At 49.3% G+C, this 13,051-nt stretch overlaps 1 protein-coding gene across 1 annotated transcript in view; it reads left to right on the top strand.

Annotated features, from left to right (window-relative positions):
• LOC143289420 (uncharacterized) overlaps positions 1-13,051 on the top strand; it is a 203,836-nt gene that overhangs the window by 100,434 nt on the left and 90,351 nt on the right. Inside the window, exons 11-17 of the mRNA XM_076598383.1 lie at positions 1,587-1,721; positions 3,123-3,255; positions 5,258-5,328; positions 6,635-6,824; positions 8,059-8,214; positions 8,771-8,860; positions 10,222-10,346. Coding sequence (XP_076454498.1) covers positions 1,587-1,721; positions 3,123-3,255; positions 5,258-5,328; positions 6,635-6,824; positions 8,059-8,214; positions 8,771-8,860; positions 10,222-10,346 — 900 coding nt within the window. The remainder of the gene's footprint in view (positions 1-1,586; positions 1,722-3,122; positions 3,256-5,257; positions 5,329-6,634; positions 6,825-8,058; positions 8,215-8,770; positions 8,861-10,221; positions 10,347-13,051) is intronic.

A 13,051-nucleotide genomic window follows, 5' to 3' on the forward strand; every position in this document is an offset into this window, starting at 1 on the left:
TGACACACAGAGAACTGAACACTGAAATGTTTAATATCATTAGCTGTAAAGCTCTGGTGACATAGTAGGTACTTCTTCTTCTTCTTCTTCTTCTGTGTTCGTGAGTTGCAACTCCCACGTTCACTCGTATGTACACGAGTGGGCTTTTTTTAAAATTTTTTTTTTACGTGTATGACCGTTCTTACCCCCGCCATGTAGGCAGCCATACTCCACTTTCGGGGGAGTGTTTGCTGGGTTTGTTCTTGTTTCCACAACCCACCGATCGCTGACATGGATTACAGGATCTTTAACGTGCGTATTTGATCTTCTGCTTGCGTATACACACGAAGGGGGTTCAGGCGCTTAGCAGGTCTGCGCATATGTTGAGCTGGGAGATCGGAAAAATCACCACTCTTTACCCACCAGGCGCCGTCGCCGTGATTCGAACCCGGGACCCTCAGATTGAAAGTCCAACGCTTAAAACCACTCGGCTATTGCGCCCGTCGACATAGTAGGTACAAATCAAAACAAAAATGGTGCAAAACAAATAAAATTGAACAGAAAGGAAATAACATAATCAAAGCAAACTAAACTACTAAGGGATCAGCGGCACTTTGGTACTTTGTCATTTGCTTAAAAAGTCCATGTGGCAGACGGGTACTGTGCCTTTTTTCCTCCCAGTCGTTCATTTCCAAGGCTTGAGCAGTACACTGTGTGTGTGTGTGTGTGTGTGTGTGTGTGTGTGTGTGTGTGTGTGTGTGTGTGTGTGTGTGGTGTGTGTGTGTGTATGTGTGTGTGTGTGCGTGCGTGGGTGTGTGTGTGTGTGTGTGCGTGATGTGTGTGCGTGTGTGTGTGTGTGTGTGTGTGTGTGTGTGTTTGTACATACTGTATAAATTACAACTCAGAGTCAATCTTTTTATATGTTGATGATGGTTGTGACGACGTCGATGTAAGTGATGGTGGTGATGATGATGATGATGATGGTGCCTATTCACGCCACCCCGTCCTCCCTTTGCCTACACACACACACACACACATCCACCCTCGCCGCACCCCCCCAAACACACGTAACACACACAACCCCCCTCCCCCACACACACATCCACGCACCCACCCACCCCCTCCTCCCCTCCCTCACACACACACACACACACACTGACGGTGCAATCCACAGTGGAGTGATGGCCTAGAGGTAACGCGTCCGCCTAGGAAGCGAGAGAATCTGAGCGCGCTGGTTCGAATCACGGCTCAGCCGCAGACATTTTCTCCCCCTACACTAGACCTTGAGTGGTGGTCTGGACGCTAGTCATTCGGATGAGATAATAAACCGAGCTCCCGTGTCCAGCATGCACTTGGCGCACGTAAAAGAACCCACGGCAACAAAAGGGTTGTTCTTGGCAAAATTCTGTAGAAAAATCCACTTTGATAGGAAAAAAACAAATAAAACTGCACGCAGGAAAAAAAATTTAAAAAAAAACGGATGGCGCTGTAGTGTAGCGACGCGCTCTCCCTGGGGAGAGCAGCCCGAATTTCACACAGAGAAATCTGTTGTGATAAAAAGAAATACAAATACAAATATAAATATAAATACAAATACACTGTGACAGGGCCAGCCAGGCATCACGGGAGCTACAGGAGAGGATCCGGATCCTGCAGAACCAGAACCGGTTTCTCAACGAGGAGGTTCGGCGATTGGCCCGTCTGCGGTCACAGGAGCTGTCCAAGATAAAAGATCAGAACGGGTCAGTTGTCTTGTGTTGTTGTGGGTGTGGCAGGGGAGCGGGTGGGTGGGGGTGCGGCGATGGTGAGAGGCCTGGATGGAAGGGGGATTGGGTTGGTTGGTGGGGATTTGGTTGTATGGTGTGGGGTGTATGTGTGTGAGTGTGTGTGAAAAAGGTCCTTTAACCTTCCATATGTAACATTCCACGTGCATGATCGTTTTGCTTATTTACCCAGCCCGACTATTTAGGCAGCCATACTCCGTTTTAGGCAGAGTGCATGCTGGGTGTGTTCTTTGTTTTCCTAATCCACCGAACGCTGACATGGATTACAGGCTTTATAACGTGCGTATTTGATCGTATTGATCTTCTGCGTGCGTATAGATACACACACGAAGGGGGTTCAGGCACTAGCAGGTCTGCACATTATGTTGACCTGGGAGATCGGAAAGACCTCCGCCCAGAACCCATCTGATGCCACGGGGATCGAACTCAGGAAAGCTCAGGTGAGAATCCAGAACTCTGACCACTGATTCCGACAACCGCACCCCACCCTCTTACCCACCAAGCGCCGTTACAGAGATTCGAACCCAGGCGGGACCCTGTTGTTTGTTCCTGTTCTTGTTGCTCATAGTCCAGCCGACCGCACAGGGCTGTATCAGGACCCTCAGACTGAAAGTCCAAGGCTATCGGCCATGAGGGTTTTTGGGCAGTCAGTGTGGGATGGTTTCCAAAGGCCAACTAGCTCCCAAGGATGCAGCAGTAAGAGCCAGTGCAATCTTGCTTCCTAGTTTGAGAAGACAAAAGACTCCTGTGGTCAACACAAAACAACCACTCCATCGATGGAAGGCCTGTTATTAGCGCCTAAGTTAACAAATCTGGACCTAAGACGGCATCGCAGTCTGTGACCAATTTGCGCCCAACCTGTGAAGTTCCGTTGATGACTGCTAGTTCGTTGTTAATTGTTGACAGCTTGTAAATCAATGGCTTTTACTAGGTCTCGGTTTATACATGAGAGATTGACTTAAGCTTACATTTGGGCCAACAGCAAAGTGAGAGCTGTATTATCAATGGTTTCTCCAGTCAATGGGAAATCATTTACAGCTTAGTCTTTTGTTAAGGACTATGACTCTCAAACCAGGAGGCAAAATTGCACTGGATCGTAGTGCTGCAGCTTTGTCGGCTAGTTGGCCTTTGGGAACCATCCCCAACGCCGACTGTCCTAAAACACCTCTTGGCCGAGAGAGTGGGGGATGTAACTTGGGCAAGACACTCTCCACTGTAATCAAATTCTAGCCCAAATAGTCGGAACAGCAATTGCCTCCTCTGCTGTTCTGATGGTCATAGTCGGACACGACTGACTATCATATATATATACTGTGCCGTGATGGTGATGTGTGGATGTGGGGCGGTGTGTCCAACCAGTCGGGCGGCAGCCCTGGAGGGAGACATCGAGCTGTGGAAGCTGCAGTACGTGTCGCTCATCCAGTCCTCCATCAGATTCACCAACACCGACACCATGGACGATGCCGAGCTCTCCCTCTATGGGGGCGACAGGGTGAGTGGACTCTTCCTTCGTAGAGGGGCAGGGTAAGTTATTGATAGGGGGCACAGGGTGAGTGGACTTTTCCTTCGTTGATAGGGAGAGGTGAGGGAGGGGGTGTGGGGGTTCAGAGGTGAGGGGCAGGGTAAGTTATTGATAGGGGGGACAGGGTGTGTGGACTCTTCCTTCGTTGGTAGGGAGAGGTGGGGGGGGGGTAAGTTATTGATAGGGGGTACAGGGTGAGTGGACTCTTCCTTCGTTGGTAGGGAGAGGTGAGGGGGTGGGGGTAAGTTATTGATAGGGGGTACAGGGTGTGTGGACTCTTCCTTCATTGATAGGGAGAGGTGAGGGGGGTGGGGTTCAGAGGTGAGGGGCAGGGTAAGTTATTGATGAGGGGTACAGGGTGTGTGGACTCTTCCTTCGTTGATAGGGAGAGGTGAGGGGGGTGGGGTTCAGAGGTGAGGGGCAGGGTAAGTTATTGATAGGGGGTACAGGGTGTGTGGACTCTTCCTTCGTTGATAGGGAGAGGTGAGGGGGGTGGGGTTCAGAGGTGAGGGGCAGGGTAAGTTATTGATAGGGGGTACAGGGTGTGTGGACTCTTCCTTCGTTGATAGGGAGAGGTGAGGGGGGTGGGGTTCAGAGGTGAGGGGCAGGGTAAGTTATTGATAGGGGGTACAGGGTGTGTGGACTCTTCCTTCGTTGATAGGGAGAGGTGAGGGGGGTGGGGTTCAGAGGTGAGGGGCAGGGTAAGTTATTGATAGGGGGGACAGGGTGTGTGGACTCTTCCTTCGTTGATAGGGAGAGGTGAGGGGGGGGGGGGAGTTCAGAGGTGAGAGGTAGGGTAAGTTATTGATAGGGGGTACAGGGTGAGTGGACTCTTCCTTCGTCGAGGGGCAGGGTAAGTTATTGATAGGGGCGACAGGGTGTGTGGACTCTTCCTTCGTTGATAGGGAGAGGTGAGGGGGTGGGTAAGTTATTGATAGGGGGGACAGGGTGAGTGGACTCTTCCTTCGTTGTTAGGGAGAGGTGAGGGGGGGGGGGTAAGTTATTGATAGGGGGGACAGGGTGAGTGGACTCTTCCTTCGTTGATAGGGAGAGGTGAGGGGGGTGGGGGGGGGGGTCAGGGGTGATGGGCAGGGTAAGTTATTGATAGGGGGGACAGGGTGAGTGGACTTTTCCTTCGTTGATGAGGTGAGGGGTGGGGGGTTCAGGGGTGATGGGCAGGGTAAGTTAAACTCTTCATTGATAGGGGGGACAGGGTGTGTGGGCCCTGTGGGTTGCGGAGGGGAGAAGGGGGGGGGACACAGAGTGAGTGGACCTTCCCTTCAGTGCGGGCGTCAGTGGGAAGGGTTGGTTGTGTGTGGAGGGGTGGTGGGGGTGCGGGGGTGGGGGAGAGACAGGGTGGGGGGTGGGGGACAGTACAAATTCACTGTTCCTATTTGGAAGTGTTGAGGGGGGTGGGGGGCAGGGTGGTGGGGTGGGAGACAGTGCAAGTTCACTGTTCCTGTTTGTAAGTGTGGAGGGTTGAGGGGGGGGAGGCAGGAGGGGGGGGGGAGGGGACAGTACAAGTTCACTGGTCCTATTTGGAAGTGTGGAGGGTTGAGAGGGGTTAGGGGGGTGGGGGGGGAGGTTGAGGGGACAGTACAAGTTCACTGGTCCTATTTGGAAGTGTGGAGGGTTGAGAGGGGTTAGGGGGGTGGGGGTGGGAGGTTGAGGGGACAGTACAAGTTCACTGGTCCTATTTGGAAGTGTGGAGGGTTGAGAGGGGTTAGGGGGTTGGGGGGCAGGGGGGGGAGGTTGAGGGGACAGTGCAAGTTCACTGGTCCTATTTCGAAGTGTGGAGGGTTGAGAGGGGTTAGGGGGGGGGGGGGCAGAGTGAATGGACCCTTCTTTCATTGGAGGTGTGTGTGTGTGTGCGCGCGCGTGTGTGTGTGTGTGTGAATATGGGCGAGTGTCTTTGAAAAGAAAGGCACAATTCAGACGATACTTGAAGTGTGTATTATCTGTCTGCTGACAGCACAAGAACAAGGTGCGATCTTTGCTGGAGGAGGCGAGAAAGGTCAACCCCAGCCTTCCCACGTTTGAAAAGTAAGTTGTGTGCGGCGCGCATTTTTTGTCTACTGTTTTCTTTGTCTGTTTTTGGTCTTTTTTTTACTCTCTCTGTGTAAGTTTCTGCTGTATGTTCGTCTTTGTAATCTTGATTTCGTTTTTTCTTAATTCATTGTTGTTGGTTTTTTTCATTTGACATATTGGTTTACTTGGTTGTGTTTACTTTATTTCATTGTTTGTATTTTTCATCTCTCTCTCTCTCTCTGTCTCTGTCTCTCTGTCTCTCTCTCTAAGTTTCTGCTATATGTTCGTCTTTGTAATCTTGATTACTTAGCCTTGACGTCTTTCTTTTTTTCTTAATTCATTGTTGTTGTTGTTTTTTTAATTTGACATATTGATTTACTTAGTTGTGTTTACTGTATTTCATTGTTTGTATTTTTCATATCTCTCACTGTCTCTCTCACTGTCTCTCTAAGTTTCTGCTATATGTTCGTCTTTGTAATCTTGATTACTTAGCTTTGACGTCTTTCTTTTTTTCTTAATTCATTGTTGTTGTTGTTTTTTAATTTGACATATTGGTTTACTTGGTTGTGCCGGTTTACTTTATTTCATTGTTTGTATTTTTCATACCTTTCTCTCTGTGTGTCTCTCTCTCTGAGGGAAAATAGAATGAAATATAATAAGAAATTAAACACATAAAAGCAGTAGAAGGAGAAGACGAAAGAGAAGAAGTTAGTTTGATGAATGAATGAATGAGTGAGTGAGTGAATGAATATATAAATGAATGAATAAAAAAGAATAAATGAAAGGAAAGAAAAGAAAGAAACAAAGAGTGAACAATATTCCTTTATTTATTTATAGTCTGTTCATCTAAGATGATGATATTAGACTGAGAGTGAACAATAGATTTTTTTTAAATAGACTAAACAAAAGATGATGATTTATTTGATGATTTATTAACATTTTTTATACTGCCAGAGCCTAAAATTAAAGCTATTTAGGCAGTAAAAAAAACAACAACAAAAGAAAAACCTTTCGGAATGATTCAGCGCTTATAGCTTTTAGAGGCGTTTGATTGGCTAAGAGCGGACCGGGCAAGAAGGGGCGTCTTTTCACTGTTAGCCGCGCGAAATTTGGCCAAGCAGAGCAAACCGACAGGCCTAGTTTGCATCAGTTTGACATGGTAAGTATATGTATCACCGAACATGGAGTATAATACAAACTCCTCCTACAAAAGAAAAACCTTTTTACCCTTTGAGCCTTTTGCCCCCCCCCCCTACCACCACCACCCCCCCCACCCCACACCCCACTCTACCCACCCACCCACCCCCTCCCCTTTGCACAGCCTCTCAGCCGGGGAGGTGCACGTGGACTACTACGGCTTCAAGCACCAGTTCCAGGACTGCGGGCTGTTGCTGCACTACCTGTGCATGGAGCTGACCCAGCACTACATCTACCAGGCGGCGGCCTTCGAGTCCCACCAGATCCAGTGGAACCGATACATGAAGGACAATGCCAGGGACCTGCTGAAAAATGTATGTGTGGGTGGGTGGTGGGTGGATGTGTGTGTGTGTGGTGTGTGGGTGGGTGTGTGTGTGGGGGGGAGTGGGGGTGTGTGTATGTGGTGGGGTGGATGGGTGGTGATGGTGGGTGAGTGTGTGTTTAACTCACTCAGTACGGCCAGTTCTCTCTTCTCCTCTACACAGACCCCTCGGATGTCCAGTGGGTGTCTGAATGACCCAACCTTTAGCTTCCGTCGTCAGAATTGTGGTATTCTTTGTCAACATTCACGTCTTCAGTATTCTTCAGTATAAGAGCCTTCCGCTTGTAATATTTTGATGGTGGTAATTGGGGAGAAACGCTATTAACGTCGTCTCTTTCGCCGTTCGTATGGAGAGAGTTTACGTCTTTCCACTTGAAGTGATATTAGACGAATAAAAAAAATCCGAGGGGGTAGGAGTTGTGGGAGGGGGATAGGGGGAGGGGGGAGTGTGTGTATGTGTGGAGGGTGAATTGGAAGAGACAACGCAAGGGAAAAAATGGAAACGTTATAAACGACGACATCAAACAACTGTAATAACTATGTGAGTGTGTGTGTGTATGTATGTATGTGTGTGTGTGTGTATTTGGAGAGGGGTTGTTTGTGTTTGTATTTGTGTGTGTGTGAGGAGGGTTATGTGTGTGTGTGTGTGTGTGTGTGTGCGTGTGAAGGGGTGTGAGGGGTGGGTTTGGTGGCGGTGGTGTCATGTAGGGTGGAGGATGCTCTGGTGTTGGCGATTTCGTGTGTGTGTGTGTGTGTGTGTGTGTGTGTGTATTGGGAGTTAGTGGATTGAGAAGGGTGTTTGTGTGTGTGTGTGTGTGTGTGTGTATTGGGAGTTAGTGGATTGAGAAGGGTGTTTGTGTGTGTGTGTGTGTGTGTGTGTGAAAGTGGTGGGTGGTATTGTTGTTTGGAGGGTTGGTTTGGATGGACAGAGGTAAGAGGGGTTGTGTGTAATATCGTGTGAGTGAATGTGTGTATATCCCCAAAATGTTTGAAAGGAAATATAGATTGTACAGTGTGTGTGTGTGTGTGTGTGTGCGCGCGCACCCGCACGCGCGTGTGTTCGTGTTTGCATGTGTGGTTGTATATGCATGGTATACGTGCCTGCACAAGCGAGCATCAGTGTACACGCGTGCGCACACTGATGACGGACGACTGACACGTATGTGTATGCCGTACATTTATTTGTGTGCCTGCGCGTGCGTGTGCGCGTGCGTGTGGTTGTGCAGAAGAAGGAGCTGAAGCTGCTGTGTCGGGGCGGGGTCCCGGACCACTTCCGGCGTGCCGTGTGGAAGGCGCTCATCCACGACCAGGTGGGGGACGTCATGATGGACAAGGGACCTCACTACTTCCGCTCTCTCTGCTCTCTCCTGCCGGACTCTCCTGTGAGTTGTGGGCTTATGTTCTGCGTGTGTGTGTGTGTGTGTGTGTGTTTTGTGTGTGTGTGTGTGTTTTTTTTTTTGTGTGTGTGTGTGTGTGTTTTGTGTGTGTGTGTGTGTGTGTGTGTGTTTTGTGTGTGTGTGTGTGTGTTTTGTGTGTGTGTGTTGTGTGTGTGTGTGTGTGTGTGTGTTTTTGTGTGTGTGTGTGTGTGTGAACGTTTCTTTCTACATGAGCAGGTCGGCGACATGGACCCTTACCTCATTTTAGTTCCACTTTCCCTGCTGCCTTAGTTCACTCCCCTAAAATGTCTATGTGTCTTTTGTGTCTGTCTGTCTATCTGTCTGTCTCTCTGTCTCTGTCTCTGATTCTCTCTCTCTCTCTCTCTCTCTCTCTCTCTCTCTCATGGTGACACTGCAAAATATTGTTATTGCCCCTTGTTCATGAGCCCATTTTAAAATGAATTATCCGAGTCTCTGACACACGAACACACACACACACACACACACACACACACACACACACACACACAGAAATGATAGAAACCAACATGACTGTGGGCAGCTGGCAGCCCGCTACAGGAAGCAGATCGGCCTGGACCTGATGAGGACCATGCCCAGCAACATCAAGTTCTCCACGCCGGGCTCCAAAGGGGTACGGCTATCTGTGTGTGTGGAGGGGATAGGGGTGGTGGTGTTTGCAGGTGTGTGGGTGTAGGGATGTGTGTGTGTGTGTGTGTGTGTGTGTGTGTGTGTGTGTGTGTGTGTGTGTGTGTGTGTGTGTGCCGAGATCAACCAATACTCCTGACAGTGGAGTGATGGCCTAGAGGTAACGCGCCCGAAGCGAGAGAATCTGAGCGCGCTGGTTCGAATCACGTCTCAGCCGCCGATATTTTCTCCCCTATCCACTAGACCTTGAGTGGTGGTCTGGACGCTTAGTCATTCGGATGAGACGATAAACCGAGGTAAAGAACCCACTGCAACAAAAGGGTTGTTCCTTGGCAAAATTCTGTAGAAAAATCCACTTCCATAGGAAACAACAAATAAAACTGCACGCAGGAAAAATATTTATATTTTTAAAAATGGGTGGCGCTGTAGTGTAGCGAAGCGGTCTCCCTGGAGAGAGCAGCCCGAATTTCGAACAGAGAAATCTGTTGTGATAAAAAAGAAGATATACAAGATATACAAGTGGCAAGCAAAAGAAACTATCAGATACAGTATTTCCGGCTGTGTCTACATGTCATTTTTTTTTTAAGGAAAGAGCGGTCAGCTTCAGTCTCTTGGCTGAGAGAGTGGGGTATGTAACTTGAGCAAGACGCTGTCCACTTTCATAGAATTCTAGACCAGATCGTCGGTACAGCAGTTGTCTTCTCTGCTATTCTGATGATCATAGTTGGACACGACTATCCAAAGACATGGAACAAGCTCCCTGATAACCTCCGTCATTCTGATTCCCTCGCATCTTTTAAATCTCGTCTCAAAACTCACTTTTTCCCTCTCAGCAATAAGTTCAATTGTGGCAGGTCCACTTCCTTTTCGTTAGGTGTGCTTGACTATGTGTGTATACATATGTATGTGGACATAACCACATGCATGTATATGAATGTGTATTGTGTGTGCGTGTGTTTATGTAAGTTTGTGGCTGCCTATGTGTGCGTATGTGTTAGGGTAGCTGTTAGATACACATGTATATGTATGCAGTGTGTGTGTGTGTGTGTGTGTGTGTGTGTGTGTGTGTGTGTGGTCACATTTTGGTGTGTGTATGTAACATAGATGTAATGTTTTATGTTAACAAAAGCGTTTTTGTAAAGCACCTAGAGCAGATTTCTGGATAGTGTGCTATATAAGTATCCATTATGATTATTATTATTATTATTATTATTACGACTATGACTACCATACAGTTCAGTTCATTTCAGTTCAGTTACTGAAATACAAATACAATGTCTACAGTCACCAGTGTATGTGAGTGACGGGTCACTGACCCAAATGCCTTCCCCCCCCCCCCCGCTTCAGATCATGGACCTGCAGGACGTGTTGCTGGCCTTCTGTGTGCACAACCCCAACATCGGCTACTGCCAGGGGATGAACTTCCTGGTGGCCATGGCGCTGCTCTTCATGGACCCGCAGGACGCCTTCTGGTCAGTTGGTGTGTGTGTGTGTGTGTGTGTGTGTGTGTGTGTGTGGAGGAGGCTTGTGTGGCGTGTGTGTATGTGTCTGTGTCACTCACTCACACACACTCACTCTGTCAAACACTCTCTCTCTCTCTGTGTCTCTCTCCCTCTCTCTCTCCCCCTCTCTCTCTGTCTCCCCACCTCTCTCTCTCTGTCTGTCTCTGTCTCTCTCCCTCTCTCTCTCCTTCCCCCTCTGTGTGCGTGTCTCTCTCTTTCTCCCTCTCTCGTTCTGTCTCCTTCCCCCCCCTCTCTCTCTGTCTCTCTCCCTCTCTCTCTCCCCCTCTCTGTCTCCCTCCCCCTCTCTCTCTGTCTCTCTCTCTCTCCCTCTCTCTCTCTGCTTCCCCCCCTCTCTCTGTCTCTCTCCCTCTCCCCTTCTCTCTCTGTCTCCCTCCCCCTCTCTCTTTCCCTCTCAGTGCCTCCCTCTTACCCCCGTGACTCTACCTCTTCACTCAATTAATCACTTCCACTTCCCCCAACTATCTGTCAGGATGCTGGCAGCAGTGTTAAAGGGACACCGCTCTGCCAGCCAATTTGACCCCCCACCCCCCCCCCCCCACCTCCTTCAGACAACAGCTAACTCTTTTATTCTCTCCCTTTCCTCGTTCTCCTCCCCTGTCCGTCCTTCCCTTCTCTCTCTCTCTCTCTCTCTCTCTCTCTCTCTCTCTCTCTCTCTCTGGCAAATATATTGCCGAAGCGAATAACATGCGACGAAAAAAAACCCCAACAATAATAAAATAGTATCAGGTGTTGCTCATTGTGAAAAGTGAAATCTGTGTTGTCATTCTCATATGGAAAATATTTATGTTATACATTTATATATGTTTTTGTTTTTATTTCTCACTACATGCCATTACTTTGAATGGATGGTCGAACTGCACTTTGTTGCACAGATTGATTGATTTCGTTTTGGCTTTGGTTTTCATCAATATTATTACTATTGATGCATGTTGTTATTTGTATTATGAACCCCCATGTCATTGGGGCTGTAAAGCTATTGACATTAAAGTGTTCAGTGTTCAGTGTTCTCTCTCTCTGTCTCTCCCCCCCCGACCCCCCACCTCCTATCCCAGTCAGGGCCGGCTGTTGAACTCTCGACGTTTTTTTTTGTATATTTTATTTTCTGTGTGAAAAGCTTGGTCAGACTGCGCGTTTCAGACTGATTATATCGTAGTCACCTTACTCGTCAGACGTGTGTCAGGACAGCAGCAGCAGTAGTAGTAGTAGTAGTCAAATTAGGCTAACTGTGTCGTAATCATTTTGACTGTTGGACGCGAGTCGTTTTTGATTGTTCTTCTGACGCTGGATTTGGCAGCAAAGAAAATCGTTGACTCATGGACACGATTGACTGTGTTGCTGCTGCCTGTCGTCTCTCTGTCTCTGTCGCTCTCAGTCTCTCTTTGTCTTTCTCAGTCTCTGCCTGTCTGTCTCTCTCTGTGTCTTCTTTCTCTATCCGCCCCTTCTCTCTCCCTCTCTCTCCATTCCCTAACACTCTCCCTTTCTGCTCTCTCTCTCTCAGTATCTCCCCCTTTCTTTCCCTCCCCTCACCCCTCCCTCTCTCCTCCCCTCTCCCTCTCCTCTCCTCATCTCCCTCTTCTCTCTCTCTCCTCCGCTATCTCTCCCCCTCTCTCTCCCTTCTCCCTCTCCTCTCTCTCCTCCCCTCTCTCTCCCTCTCTCCTCATCTCCCTCTCTCTCTCCTCCGCTATCTCTCCCTCTCTCCTCCCTTCTCCTCATCTCCCTCTCTCTCTCCTCCGCTATCTCTCCCTCTCTCCTCCCCTCTCTCTGTCCTTCCCTCTGTCCCTCTCTCCTCCCTTCTCCCTCTCCTCTCTCTCCTCCCCTCTCTCCCTCTCTCCTCCCTTCTCCCTCTCCTCTCTCTCCTCCCCTCTCTCTCCCTCTCTCCTCCCTTCTTCCTCTCTCTCTCCTCCCCTCTCTCCCTCTCTCCTCCCTTCTCCCTCTCCTCTCTCTCCTCCCCTCTCTCTCCCTCTCTCCTCCCTTCTTCCTCTCTCTCTCCTCCCCCTCTCTCCCTCTCTCCTCCCTCTCCTCTCTCTCCTCCCCTCTCTCTCCCTCTCTCCTCCCCTTTCTCTCCCTCTCTCCTCCCTTCTTCCTCTCTCTCTCCTCCCCTCTCTCTCTCTCCTCCCTTCTCCCTCTCCTCTCTCTCCTCCCCTCTCTCTCTCTCTCCTCCCCTCTCTCCCTCTCTCCTCCCTTCTTCCTCTCTCTCCTCTCCTCTCCTCTCTCTCCCTCTCCTCTCCTCTCCCTCCCTTCTCCCTCTCCTCTCTCTCCTCCCCTCTCTCTCTCTCTCCATCCCTCTCTCTCCCTCTCTCCTCCCTTCTTCCTCTCTCTCTCCTCCCCTCTCTCTCCCAGTATCTCCCCCTTTCTTTCCCTTCCTCTCCCCCCCACCTCTCTCTCCCTCTTTCCTCCACTCTCTCTCTCCCTCTGTCTCTCCTCCCTCTCTCTCTCTCTCTCTCTCTCTCTCTCTCTCTCTCTCTCTCTCTCCTCCCCTCTCCCTCTCTCTCTGTGTCTTCCTCCCCTCTCTTCCATTCCGACCCACCCTTCCCCATTGTATTGTGGCCCAAGGCCGATGTGCATCAAACTTTTCTGAGTTCTAAGTTCTTCTCCCTTCCTGTCAATGACAGTGTTGTACTGTAATAGTGGAGTGATGGCCTAGAGGTAACGCG

Source organism: Babylonia areolata, chromosome 14, assembly GCF_041734735.1.
Source record: "Babylonia areolata isolate BAREFJ2019XMU chromosome 14, ASM4173473v1, whole genome shotgun sequence".
Classification (NCBI taxonomy): Eukaryota; Metazoa; Mollusca; class Gastropoda; order Neogastropoda; family Buccinidae; genus Babylonia; species Babylonia areolata.